This window comes from Geotrypetes seraphini, chromosome 3, assembly GCF_902459505.1.
Source record: "Geotrypetes seraphini chromosome 3, aGeoSer1.1, whole genome shotgun sequence".
NCBI classification, from domain to species: Eukaryota; Metazoa; Chordata; class Amphibia; order Gymnophiona; family Dermophiidae; genus Geotrypetes; species Geotrypetes seraphini.
Window position 1 is genome coordinate 82,541,973 of NC_047086.1, and position 13,322 is coordinate 82,555,294.

The 13,322-nt window shown below is 42.9% G+C and overlaps 1 protein-coding gene and 1 non-coding gene across 2 annotated transcripts in view; both read right to left on the reverse strand.

Annotated features, from left to right (window-relative positions):
- RPS7 (ribosomal protein S7) overlaps positions 1-13,322 on the reverse strand; it is a 45,661-nt gene that overhangs the window by 15,684 nt on the left and 16,655 nt on the right. Inside the window, exon 4 of the mRNA XM_033937056.1 lies at positions 10,772-10,915. Within this exon, the coding sequence (XP_033792947.1) occupies positions 10,772-10,915 (144 nt within the window). The remainder of the gene's footprint in view (positions 1-10,771; positions 10,916-13,322) is intronic.
- LOC117358333 lies at positions 11,293-11,516 on the reverse strand. Its single transcript, XR_004539027.1, has one exon. It is a non-coding gene; the product is annotated as a small nucleolar RNA SNORA73 family (small nucleolar RNA).

The following is a 13,322-nucleotide window of genomic DNA, read 5'->3' on the forward strand; positions in this document are numbered from 1 at the left end:
TGCAATTAATACTTCTACTATGGTCCCTTGAACTGAGAAATACCACTATTTCTTAATGTAAACTACTTTGGCTGGTATTTAAACTTGTTACCTACATGTGAAAGTGTTCTATAATGCAGTGAGCACTGCCTTTAGATAGTGGCTCCTAAAGCTAGTCCTTGGGTACCACAGCCAGTCAGATTTTCAGGATATCCATAATGAATATTCAAAAGAGGTGGTTTAACTGCACCTCTTCCACTGCTTGCAAAACTGAAGGCAAGATGCACCAAGCTCCATCAACGTCAGCTCAGCACAAATAGCATGCAAATTATTTATGCAGAGTACTTCAGTGAAAGGGGGAGTATATGTGCCTGGCACCTGTGCACAAGAGCTGAACGTTAGGCACAGCTCTTATGTGAAGGCCCAGTATAGTGCAGGGCTGTGCTACAGAGCTCCAAGCAGAAACAAGCAAGGGCCAAAAAAAAAAAAAAGACAAAACACTTTGAGCAGCAGTTGAAGTCTCTTTTGCTGTGACAAGTTCAAAAGTCTCCTCTTTTTCTGCAATTCGGATGCAGCCGTTTGTGCAGGTTTTGTGTGTGTGTTCTGTCCCGCGCCTATGGTTAAGACACAGCTGTTAGGCACAGGACACACATACTTGTATAAAACAATCACAAACAGCTCCTCCTGTTCAAGCAAAAATTGAAGCTACTGTCAGCTCCTGACCTGATGGAAAATTTTGCATGGCAAGAGGTGGGCATTCCCTGCTGCGCATTAAAAGGAGTGCCAAGCCATGGGAGCTGGCATTAGAGAGCTACACGGGAACAGGGACGACGGGGATCCCACGGGTTCCCCCTTCGGGTCACGGGGATCCCGTGGGGACGCCCCCTAGGTCGCGGGGATCCCGTGGGGTTCAATGCAAGGCTCGTCTTCCATTTCCTACCTGCCCTGCTGCAGCACACATAGCCAATCGGAAGTCTTCCCCGATGTCAGCGTGACGTCGGAGGGAGGGCTTAAGCAAAGCCCTCCCTTCCTCCGATGTCAGCGCTGACATCGGAAAGACTTCTGGTCGGCTGTGTGCGGCAGGGCAGGTAGGGAAAAGGCAGTGGCGTACCAAAGAGGGGGGGGGGGGGGGCGGTCCGCCCCGGGTGCAGCCATGGGGGGGGGGGGGAGGGAGTGTGCACAGCCGGTCAGGTCCCCTTACTTTTGTGGCGCTTCCCCCGACCGACCGACAACAGGCCCGGCAGACAAACCTCCCTGCCCTGTAGTCACGAATCTAAATTAACTTCTTACAGCAGCTTCAATACTCCAGCTGCTGTAAGAAGGGCCTGTTCTGTTGTGGGTCGGGTGGGGAAGCGCCACAAAGGTAAGGGACAGGGAGGGAGAAAGGGAGGAAAGGTGGAGTGGAGAAGAAAAGACTCTTAAGGGAAATGGGTAAAACTGAGGGAGGAGAAGGACGCTGAAAGCACTGGGGAAGACAAAGGGATGGAGAAGGACGCTGAAAGGACATGTGGAAGACAGAGGGGGGGAGAAGGATGCTGACAGGAAATGGGGAAGAGAGCGTGGGGAGAAGACGCTGGCAGGGAAGAAGACAGAGATGCCAGACTATGGGGGGAGCAGAGGGAAGAAGATGGGTGTCAGACCAATTTGGAAGGGGGGAGAAAGGGAGAGGCACAGTAACAGAGCAAATGGAAGACACAGAGAGAAGTGGATGGAAGGAATTGAATGAGAACATGAGGAAAGCAGAAACCAGGCAACAACGGTAGGAAAAAAATTCTTTATTTTTTTTTTTTTGCTTCAGGATAAAGTAGTATATTAGTTGTGTTGATAAAAATTTATAAACATTAGAGGCTCAGGTAGAAACCCGTTTACAAAGTATGTATTCTTCCCAATTAATATTTCCAAATTAATAAAGTCTTTTTGCTTATTTTTAAATGGGTTTAAGAACATAAGAATTGCCATCTCCGGATCAGACCCTGGGTCCATCAAGTCCAGTGATCCGCACACGCGGAGGCCCCACCAGGTGTACCCTGGCATAGTTTTAGTCCCCATATCACTGTATGCTTCTCAAGGGAGATGTGCATCTAATTTACCCTTAAATCCTAGAACAGTGGATTCTGCAATTACTTCCTCTGAGAGAGCATTCCAGGTTTCTACCAGAGCCTTTAATTCAGTAATTAAGTGAAATAACTATTTCTGAAGTTTATAGGGATGGGCGGGGACATAGGGGATTCCTCACGGGGACGGGCAGGGACGGAGGGATTCCTCGCGGGGACGGGTGGGATTTCTGTCCCCGTGCAACTCTCTAGCTGGCATCACCATGAACTCCAAAACTTGGCGTCATAGCTTCAGTTTCCTTCCTTAATCTTTGCATCAGTTATTCTTGGAAATATTTGTCTTAGATAAAGAAAACCTTTGCCTTTATGAAATTTTTCATCAGTCCAAGTTTTATGTGAAGAGGCGACAAAAATATCTTTGTAGGGAAAACAAATGATTCATGTACCACATTTTTCTGTCCTGGAACCAAATTCTTATGGAGTGGACAGATCTTTTGAATGTAATGCAACTCCTTAGCATGGCTGTCCCATTTACAAATAAAACAATAGTTGGTATATTCAAGCTACATTTCAAGTAGCACAGCTACTACTTTAAGATCACCGCAGATGTTCCAGTTGTACTTTGTGTACTGGATATGCTTTAACAGCAGATCCATTTTTTCATGTTTCTTTCATGTGTGCAGCATAGCCAATAGATACAGACAAGGAGGAGGAGTGTGTGGCGCAGTGGTTGGATCTATAGCCTCAGCACCCTGGGGTTGTGGGTTCAAACCCCGCGCTGCTCCTTGTGACCCTGGGCAAGTCACTTAATCCTCCATAGCCCCAAGTACGTTAGATAGATTGTGAGCTCACCGGGACAGAGAGGGAAAATGCTTGAGTACCTGATTGTAAAAACCGCTTAGATAACCTTGATAGGCGGTATATAAAATCCTAATAAACTTGAAACTTGAAGTAGACTGCCATTGTGTAACAAACAGCCTTGAGGCTCAACACTGACAAATCAATAAAAAGAAGCCACTCATGTGGCTTATACGTACAACCCAAAGCTGTGAACAACCCTTCAATGTCAGTGCAGATAAAGAGGTTTTCAACCTGTGCAAAGAAATTTGTTAAATCGTCTTGGTGGCTTCAAAAGACAGAAATTTTTGTACCTAGAAAGAGCAAACACCATCCCAGCAGTCTTGAACCCAATAATTCTGCTTTAACTTTTGACAAACCTAAGTCCCTGACTAGGTCATTTAATTCTGACTGGTGTATTAAGATGAGGCTCACCAGACGTACATGGTTCAAAATCAAGATCAATGTCACTGTCAGTGCTTAGCTGGTGCACTGTAGATTCATCATTTGTTTTGTTTAAGCTCCATTTCTCTAGAGGCTTCGGGTAAAGGAAGACTATCATCATGAGACACTGGTCTCATGGCTGAAGAAAGATTGGGGAATTCAATTGATTTCTTATTTTTACCAAAGGAATCAGACAGATACTTGAGGGAAGAACGCGACTTGTAAAAATTTAAGAGTAAATTAAAAAGCTTCCTTTTTAAAAATGCTTTTGATACTTAGCTAGCCAGTTTTCTAGCTGATTTTAACTGTACAGTATAACCTCATTGTAGCATTTTGACTTCCTATACCTTCATGTATTCTCCTTGAATGTCTTGCTTACTTTCAAATAACATGTAGTTCTTTTTTCCTTCCCTCCCTAGTGTTTTATAGGTTTGTCAAGTTTGTCAATAGTCCTCCAAGACTTAGCTCTTGTTATGCGTTGTATTGTTCCCTAAATTTTGTAATTTTAGTACTGTGTACATCGTTTAGAATTACGATTAAACGATTAATCAAAATTTTATTAAACTTGTAAGTCTGTCAAGTGATCCTTCTGTTCTTGCCATATCATTGGGATAGCAAGTTATAAGAACATAAGAATTGCCATCTCCGGATCAGACCCTGGGTCCATTAAGTCCGGTGATCCGCACACGCGGAGGCCCCGCCAGGTGTACCCTGGCATAGTTTTAGTCCCCATATCACTGTATGCTTCTCAAGGGAGATGTGCATCTAATTTACCCTTACCCATATCACTCTATGCCACTCTTAAGGAGATGTGCATCTAGTTTACCCTTAAATCCTAGAACGATGGATTCTGCAATTACTTCCTCTGGGAGAGCATTCCAGGTGTCCACCACTTGCTGCGTGAAACAGAACTTCCTGATATTCATTCTGGACCTGTCTTCCCTCAGCTTCACTCTATGTCCTCTTGTCCGTGTCACACTGGACATTGTAAATAACTGCTTTCCCTGCTACATTTTGTTGAATCCTTTCAGTATTTTGAAAGTCTCGATCAGATCCCCTCGCAGTCTCCTCTTCTCAAGGGAGAACAACCCCAGTCTCCTAAGTCATTCCTCATAGTCCAGGTTTTCCATACCTTTCACTAGCTTCATAGCTCGTCTCTGCACCCTCTCTAGCAGTTTTATATCCTTCTTTAGGTATGGAGACCAATGCTGGACACAGTATTCCAAGTGCGGTCTGTAGAGCGGTATTATAACTTTCTCTGATCTACTCGTAATTCCCTTCTTTATCATGCCTAGCATTCTATTTGCTTTCTTCTTCGCTGCCGCACATTGCGCCAACGGTTTCAGGGTCCTATCTATCAGTACACCCAGGTCCTTTTCCTGTTCAGTCTTTCCCAGAGTTACACCCGACAAACTATACTTGTGATCTTTATTTTTTCTGCCTAAATGCATCACTTTGCATTTTTCCACATTAAAATTCATCTGCCATTTATCTGCCCACTTCTCCAATTGATTCAAGTCGCTCTGGAGTTCCTCGCTGTCCTTCTGCAATCTGATTGCACAGCATAGCTTTGTGTGGTCTGCAAACTTGATGATTTCACTGGATGTTCCTTCTTCCAGGTCATTTATGAAAATATTAAATAAGATGGGTCCAAGTATCAAGCCCTGGGGTACACCGCTAGTCACTTTTTTCCATTCTGAGAACTTCCCATTTATGCCCACTCTCTGTTTTCTGTTTTCTAGCCATTTGCCTATCCATCTTAGTATATCTCCCTCTATTCCATGGCCTTGTAGTTTCCTGAGAAGTCCTACATGTGGAACCTTATCGAATGTTTTCTGAAAGTCCAAGTATACAATATCCACCGGTTCTCCACTATCAATTTGTCTGTTCACTGTCTCAAAAAATTGAAGTAGGTTCGTCAAACATGATTTCCCTTTCCTGAAGCCATGTTGACTGGTTCTCATCAGGTCGTGTGTGTCTAGGTGCCGGACTATGCTATCTTTGATCAGCACCTCAACCATCTTTCCAGGGACAGACGTGAGACTCACAGGTCTGTAGTTGCCTGGCACTCCTCTCGATCCTTTTTTAAATATCGGCGTGACGTTCGCTATCTTCCAGTTGTCCGGTATCTGTCCTGTTTTGATTGACAGGTTAGCAAGTTTTTGCAATAGTTCTCCGATTTCAAATTTCAGTTCTTTTAGGACTCTCGGATGAATTCCGTCCGGTCCAGGAGATTTATCACTTTTAAGTTTGTCGATCTGGTGGTAAATCTGGTCCAAGTCCACTTCTACTGTGGTGAGGCTGTCCTGTACGACTCCCTTGAACACTTTCACTGTGTCAGGTATTGTTGCGGTGTCTTCCTTTGTAAAGACAGACGCAAAGAAGGAATTCAGTCTGTCTGCAATTTGTTTGTCATTCTTGACGCACCCTTTTCCTCCCAGGTCGTCCAGCAGTCCCACCGCCTCCCGTGCGGGTTTTTTCCTTTTACTTATCTAAAAAAGGGCTTGAAATTTTTGGCCTCTTGCGCTATTTTCTCCTCATAGACCTTTTTGGCAACCCTCACCGCCTGTGACATTTTTTCTGATCCTCTCTATGTTTGTTCCAAGCTTCGGATGTTTTCGTGCATTTCCACGTATTAAAGGAGTCCTGCTTTTCATTTATGGCTTCCTTCACCTCTTTGGTAAGCCATGCCGGCTCTCTTTTGCCTTTGGTTTTCTTTTCTTTGGGACATCTGCAGAATGTAGAGGCTTTGTGCTTCCGTGATAGTATTTTTCAGTAGGGACCATGCCTGTTCCAGGCATGGACTTTGCCCATCTTTTTCTTGATCCGTTTTTTTCACCATGGTTCTCATGCTGTCGTATCTTCCCTTTTTAAAGTTTAAAGTCGTGGTTGAGGTTTTGGTACCTTTCCCTTTCCCAACATCAAGTTTGAAGTTGATCATGTTGTGATCACTCGTCCCCAGCGGGACCGTGACTTCTACTTCCTTTGCCGGACCCGTAATGCCATTTAGGACCAAGCCAAAGGTGACGTTTCCTCTCGTCGGCTCTCCTACCTTCTGTTCCAGGAAGCAGTCCCCTAGCACTTCCAGGAACTTTGCCTCCTTGCCACAGTTGGAGGTTCCCAGGTCCCAGTCTATCCCCGGGAAATTGAAATCCCCCAAGATTATGACATTACCTGTCTTACATTCTTATTTAATTTCCTCCATCATTTCCGAGTCTGTCTCCTCCCTCTGTCCCGGCGGTCGGTAGTAAAGGCCAATTTTTATGTCAGCATCGTGATGTTTTTCTTAGGTACTTCAGTTAAATTGTGAGCCCGTTTGGAACAGAGAGGGTAGATCAAAGTACCTAATATCATATGTATTAGTACTGTAAACCACTTAATACTCATGTACAAGAGGTAAATCAAATGCAATAAATCCAATCCAATCGGCATTGGCTTCCAAGTACCTTGGAGTCAAGCTCCAAGATCGACGGCACATCTTGCACAACAAATGTGAGGAGTCTATGGTTTGTCATGATCACCAATTTTGCAACCAAAGTACAGATCATATGCTTTCATAACAAGTTGAGTCATGGTTTGTCTGAGACTTAAGTGTATACTCCCCACAAATGTAGCAGAACGTATCAAAGCTGTTGCGACTATAGTGAGACATTTCTGCTGTCACAAATCATCCTATAGCAATTAATAATTAACTGGCTTACTAATTAAGTTACTTACACAGACAATACTATGCCTTGAAGCATCAAAATACACCCAAACTGACAGACATATAATGAAGATTATCCCTGTATGTGAACTGCTTTTATATAGCCTTTTCAGGCAGAATCCATCAAGTCCATGTACAAGCATGGCCAGACTGCATCATTTATTCTACTACCGTGTTTCCACAAAAATAAGACCTAGGGCTCCTTTTACAAAGATGCGCTAGCGGGGTTAACACGCGCGACTTTTCATCATGCGCTAACCAAAAACTACCACCTGTTCAAGAGGAGGCGGTAGCGGCTAGCATGTCCGGCGGTTTAGTGCGCACTATTATGCGCGTTAAACTGTTAGTGCGCCTTTGTAAAAGGAGCCCCTAGTGTGTTCTTTGGGCCTAAAATTAATGACACTGTCTTATTTTTGGGGTATGCAGATGATCATCTCTCCCTTTCTCTCCTTCACCCCAATTCTTCCTCTTTCCTTTCTCTCCCCCACATGTGCAGAATCTTTCCTCCCCTCCCTGGTGCAGTAGGACCCTTGCCCAGCTTCTATCCTTCCTTCCCTCCCATCCTTTGTGCAGCAGGACCCTTGCCCAGCTTTTCTTCCCTCCCTCCCATCCCTTGTGCAGAACCCTTGAGTGAGCATCCCCCCCCCCCCCGAGCATCGACACTCACCCCCACCACAGCAGCCAAACCACATCCTTCCCTGCCTCCCATCCGAACCCTGCCGACCGCGAGCATATTTCCCTAAGCAGCGTCGGGCCAGCAGCACTCCATATCCGCTCAGCTTTCATCATATTTAGGATTTTCCATTGTTTTATCTTGCCAACATGGATTCAGACCTAATCTCAGTACTGAATCTCTACTGATCTCACTAATCTCTAAGGTTCAGCAATTGCAAGCGCGCATTAAGTTTGCAATTTTGCTACAATTCAATCTATCGGTGGCCTTCGACGTCGTTCACCATATTTTGATTTACCAACTTTCTGAGATAGGTATTGATTCAAAATTCTTACGATCTCGCTCATATACAGTTAATATGAATGGCACCATGTCATCCTCTTGGAAGCCTTTATGCGGAGTCCCGAAAGGGAACACCTTTATCACCTATTGTTTTCAACATCTACATGACTACTTTGAAACTTTTTCGTTTATCCCCCTGCGAAACACTATTTACGTATGCAGACGACATCTTTTTCTCCTTGAGATTGACTCGAACCTCACTAACCGTTGGGAATATAATAGAATGACTCGAACCTCACTAACCGTTGGGAATATAATAGAATGTATAATGAAACTTCAGTCTTGGGCCCTTACTGTACAAATGAAACTGAAAGAGTCCAAAACAATGTTACTTTGGCTTGGCCCAAAATTAGAGCAGCTACCTTCGTCCATTCTGTTGCCTTCAGGATCCCCACTGCAGATTGAATTCTCAAGTAAAGTTCTGGGTGTCATTATAGATTCAACACTTTCATTAACCGACCATCTTAATTCTCTGTTAAAAAAATGTTTTTTTAGTCTCCCATATGTTGATGAAAGTGAGATCCTGTTTCCATCATCAACACTTTGCTGTCCTTGTTCAATCAATCATCCTTTCCAGACTGGATTATTGACCAAGAAAAGCTTTTAAAGACTTCAACTGATCCAGAATTCTGCTGCTAGGCTTTGCAAAAAGTAAATTTGATCACGTCTCTCCGCTCCTGCAAAAACTTCATTGGCTTCCAATAATTCCCAGGGTTTATTTTAAATGTGCCTGCTTAACATTTAAGATCTTGCATGGCATCCTTCCTCCTTTAATTCCCGTCTTGGAATTCTGTAAGATCTGACATTACCAGATCTACTCAAAAATTTAAATTGTCCTTTCCTACGCTGAAAGGCGTTACCTACATTGGCAAATTAGGGAAGTCTCTACTTATCAAAATTACTGAGCTGTGGAATGATTTTCCTATTCAACTGCGCGATCTGGGCTCTTTCCAACCATTTCGAAAACATCTAAAAACTTGACTATTTTCAAAGTTGTAAATTCCACTCCTCTCCATACTATTCGAAATCCATATTGTATCTGTTCTCCTTTCTAATTTCTTGTAAACCGTGCTGAGCTCTATTGTTATAGAGAAGATGCGGTATATAAGCCTAAGGTTTAGTTTAGATCAGTAATGCGACATAGTGAATTCACAGGCAGACAAGGCCGAAGCAACCTGTTTTGAATGCTGCTAGCCTAACGCTGCTTAGGGAAGTATGTAGGGCTCGCGCAGTAGGCGTGGTTCGGATAGGAGGGAGGGAAGGATGGGGGTTCGGCTGCACAGCGGGGGCGGGTGCTCGCTCAAGGGTTCTGCTGCATGAAGGGAGGGAGGGAAAAATGACAGCAAATCCCAGGACTAGGGCTTATTTTTGGGGTAGGGTTTATATTAAGACCTACCCTGAAAATCCTGCTAGGTCTTGTTTTCAGGGAAACACGGTAGTAGTACTACTACTGTTAATTATTTATATAGAGCTATCAGATGCATGCAGCACTGCAAAAAGTCACAAAGAAGAAGAAAACAGTTCCTGCTCGAAAGAGCTTGCAATCTGAACAGCCAAGACAAACAGGATGTCATGGATAAAGTTAAGGGGAATGGATAATCAGCAAGCTGGGTTGGAGGATAGAGGAGGAGGATTAATGATTGAAAGCAGTATCAAAAAGGTGGATTTTCAGTCTGCTTTTAAACAAGGGAAAGGAAGGGGCCGGATGGACAAACTTGGGTAATTTATTCCAGGCATAGGGGGCAGCTAGATATAAAGAACAAAGTCTGGCATTGGCAGTGGAGAAGAAGGGTAAAGTTAAGGGTAAAGTTTCCGGGTCTTTTCCAGATAAGCCCCGCCACTAATGCAAAAAGTGCACGGGTGAAAACATAAGCCCTGCCACCACTAATGCAAAAAGTGCACGGGCGAAAACTTAAGCCACGCCACCTTATAAATTATTAAACTATTGAAGCCCTCCAAGGAAATTATTCACATGATTTGAATAATGACTCGGGGGGGTTCAGTATATCACTTTCCCCAAGTTTTCACTTAGCATGGTGTTAGCTAAAACTGTGGCGGGGGTTAACTTTTTGGCGGGGCTTATCTGGAAAAGATCCAAGTTTCAATGGACGTTATGCTATCTGCCCTGAATGTATGCCTGGACATGCCACACTATACCCAGCAAAGTATAACATGAGCAATAGGCCTATATTAAGAATTAGGCTAAGAATTCATTGCATTAGTCTGAAAGTATAACAAGAAATTGTAAAAATGTACTTTTTTGTTAACGGTACATGATATGTAAATTTTAAACTTGATCAGCAGCCAAAAATCTGTTTTTTGGTTGTCACAGGCTCTATTGCTCGAATATCTAACAACCAGTGTATACTCCAAAAAAAACCAAACAAAGGAAAAAGCAGAGCAGATTACAAAGACTCTTTCCAGCTTGCTTGCAGAAGGAAAAATCTGAAGGGTGCAGCAGAGCCCTCTGGTGAAGTAAGAGAGATTCAAAAACCTGGAGTGTATTCCTTCTGCACAGATCACAGGCACTGGGATATTATTACGTGACCATCCCGCATGACACACCTATTGCATCAGAATATATATTCCTCTGTAGGGAGTTACAATTGACACACTATACGAACCTGGCATCACAAATACATCTTCTAAAATATAGAAATAGGAAGAGGCTGCAAGTACAGTACTTGTTTAGAGCTCATCCTCAAGCAGCCTTTAAAGATATCTAATACTACTCACCTGAGCAATAAACACCACATGTTTGCCACTGAACTTCTTCTCCAGTTCACGCACTAGCCTGACCTGGATCTTCTGGAAAGATTTCAGCTGAGGAACTGGAACAAAGATGATAATTGCTTTTCTACCCCCACCAACTTCAATTTCCTAAAATTAAAAAAAGTTCACATTTTCATTTATTTTTATGAGAAACCAATAAACTGGTACTTAGGAGTGTCAATGAAAGTGTTTAACTGCTTGATATAAAGCATAGTTTGTGACACAGCCAGTTAACTGTAACATCTGTAAAATTAGACATCAACCTCAGATATGGTAGTACCTTTTGTTAACTCCTTCCTGTTAACAGTCAAAAAAACAACATTCTGAATATCAAAAATTCTTTAAAACCATACACTGGCTTTTTGATCATTTCATTGAGGATGTTTACCCATTTTAAATTTGTAGCACAAAGTAGCATTTCCTGTTTTGATACCTACTTAATAATTATGCAAGACGTAATAAAATGTCCTATATGCTTCATAATATTCTGTGTCCTGCATGGTTTGTCTTCCCAGTAACTGTCCAGAGACTCTGAGAAGTTGTAGGAATATACAGGATGCTGCCCTCACCTGCCCAAGAGCCAGGGACAAACATGCTCTCCAACGTTGTGGAATGGGACTATACATCACTGCACCAAAGAGGTGCTATGCTCCCATGTGCCACCTGGACAGAGCCATGTGAGAGCAACCTCACTGGATATCCACGTTGGTTTCAGACTGGTGATTTTAGTCATAAGAGAATGAACATGATACACAAAAGCTCTACATCTTAACTTCCATTTTTAAAAGATTCAAAATTAGGTTTTACAAGCAAAAAAAAAAAAAAGTCCTATAAAATAACATAAGCAGAAACATAACTTTAAAAATGAGTTCTCTTTTACATATTTAGGACCAGATATACTAAGCCAGCACTCTCCAATCTTCTGGTAGCCCTGTTCTTAATTTGCACACAACCCCCAGCTGGTATAGATGATATCTTATGTAGCACCAGCTCCACCCAAATAATCTCATTTGGGAAGCTCTGTGCTAAATGTCCCAAAGCTATAAAAGGAAAAAAAATCTTAGCATATTTAGCCCTCACTGATTCTAGATAGAATTATCCCAATTAAGTTTCTAACTGAGAGGTAGGATTGTGATCCAGATTTCATAAGCAACTAGGGATTCCTCCTTCCCATGTTATATTTCCTCTTTAGTCCTGTCCTCATTGAAATTGTCCTCAGCTGGGAGAGCCAAGACAGCTGCTATCTATCTACACTGTACAATAATTAGGGTTCTCCCCCCCCCCCCCCCTCTCCTGTAAAGATTTGGAAGGCTGCTTCCATAGTCAATCTTGAGAGCAGCGTATTAGAGCTGTGACTCATACATACAGGCAGTCCCCGGGTTAACTCGAATCCTATAGTACAGTCTATAAAAACATTAAAGAAACAATCCTCAAAATAAAGTACTGTTTAAATAGAAAGAAAAGATAGGAGGTTTATACTTGCTTTTGTTCTTTTTTTGTCCCACTGTTCCCTCTCCACCACATCCAACATTTTTCCCTAATCTCTTCCCCGTGCATCTGTACCTCACACCTCTCCCATCACCATGTCCAATATTTCTCCCCCTCCCTATGCCCAACAATTCACCTCTTTCTTTCCCCATGTGTAACATCTTTCTCTCTCACTCCCATGCCCAACAATTTTACCTTTCTATTTCCTTCCCACCTCAGCATCTCTTTCACTCCCTCCATTCTTCCATCCTATGTCCCAAGTTCATGATTTAAAAGCAATCTTAAAATGATGGGCTTTTAGCCTGGATACCAATGAGTCAGATAAGCATGATGTACTGGCTTTGGAAATCTATTCTAATCCAATATTTTAAGTGCAAAGTGTGCACATCAAGAACTCTCAGGTTATAAGTCCTCTTAGGGCTCCTTTTACTAAGATGAGCTGCATTGCTGCGCACGCTAACCCCGCGCTACGCACCAACTAACCGCCAGCTCAATGCTGGCGTTAGTGTCTAGTCTGCACAGCAATGAAATGCGCGCTAAAACCGCTAGTGCAGCTTAGTAAAAGAAGCCCTTAGTGTTCAGTCAAAACCCTAGCCATCTTACTAGGAAAGAGCAAAAGGCAGTACATCAAGTCCCATTCCCTTTCTCTAATTACAAATCAAAGCAGTTTACATAAGCTATACAAATGCATATTTCTGTACCTAGGGCAACGGAAGGTTAAGTGACTTATCCAGTCACAAGGATCTGTGGTGGGAATAGAGAATGACACGGGGGAAAAAATTTGTCACCATCTCTGCCCCCACAAACTGTCTGATCCCATCCGCACAAGCCCTGAATAGTTATTTTATATTGAACTTATTAATATATAAAAACCAACAATATTCTGTAGCCGTCATTTTATAAATCACAAATACAAAGCAAGGATCGACAAAACCCGTCTCTCCTCCCCCTCACAAATATTCTCTCCATTATTGAGAAAACTGAACAAGCCAAATAGCTTGATTTTTTTGTGTAGCATTCTGTAGCA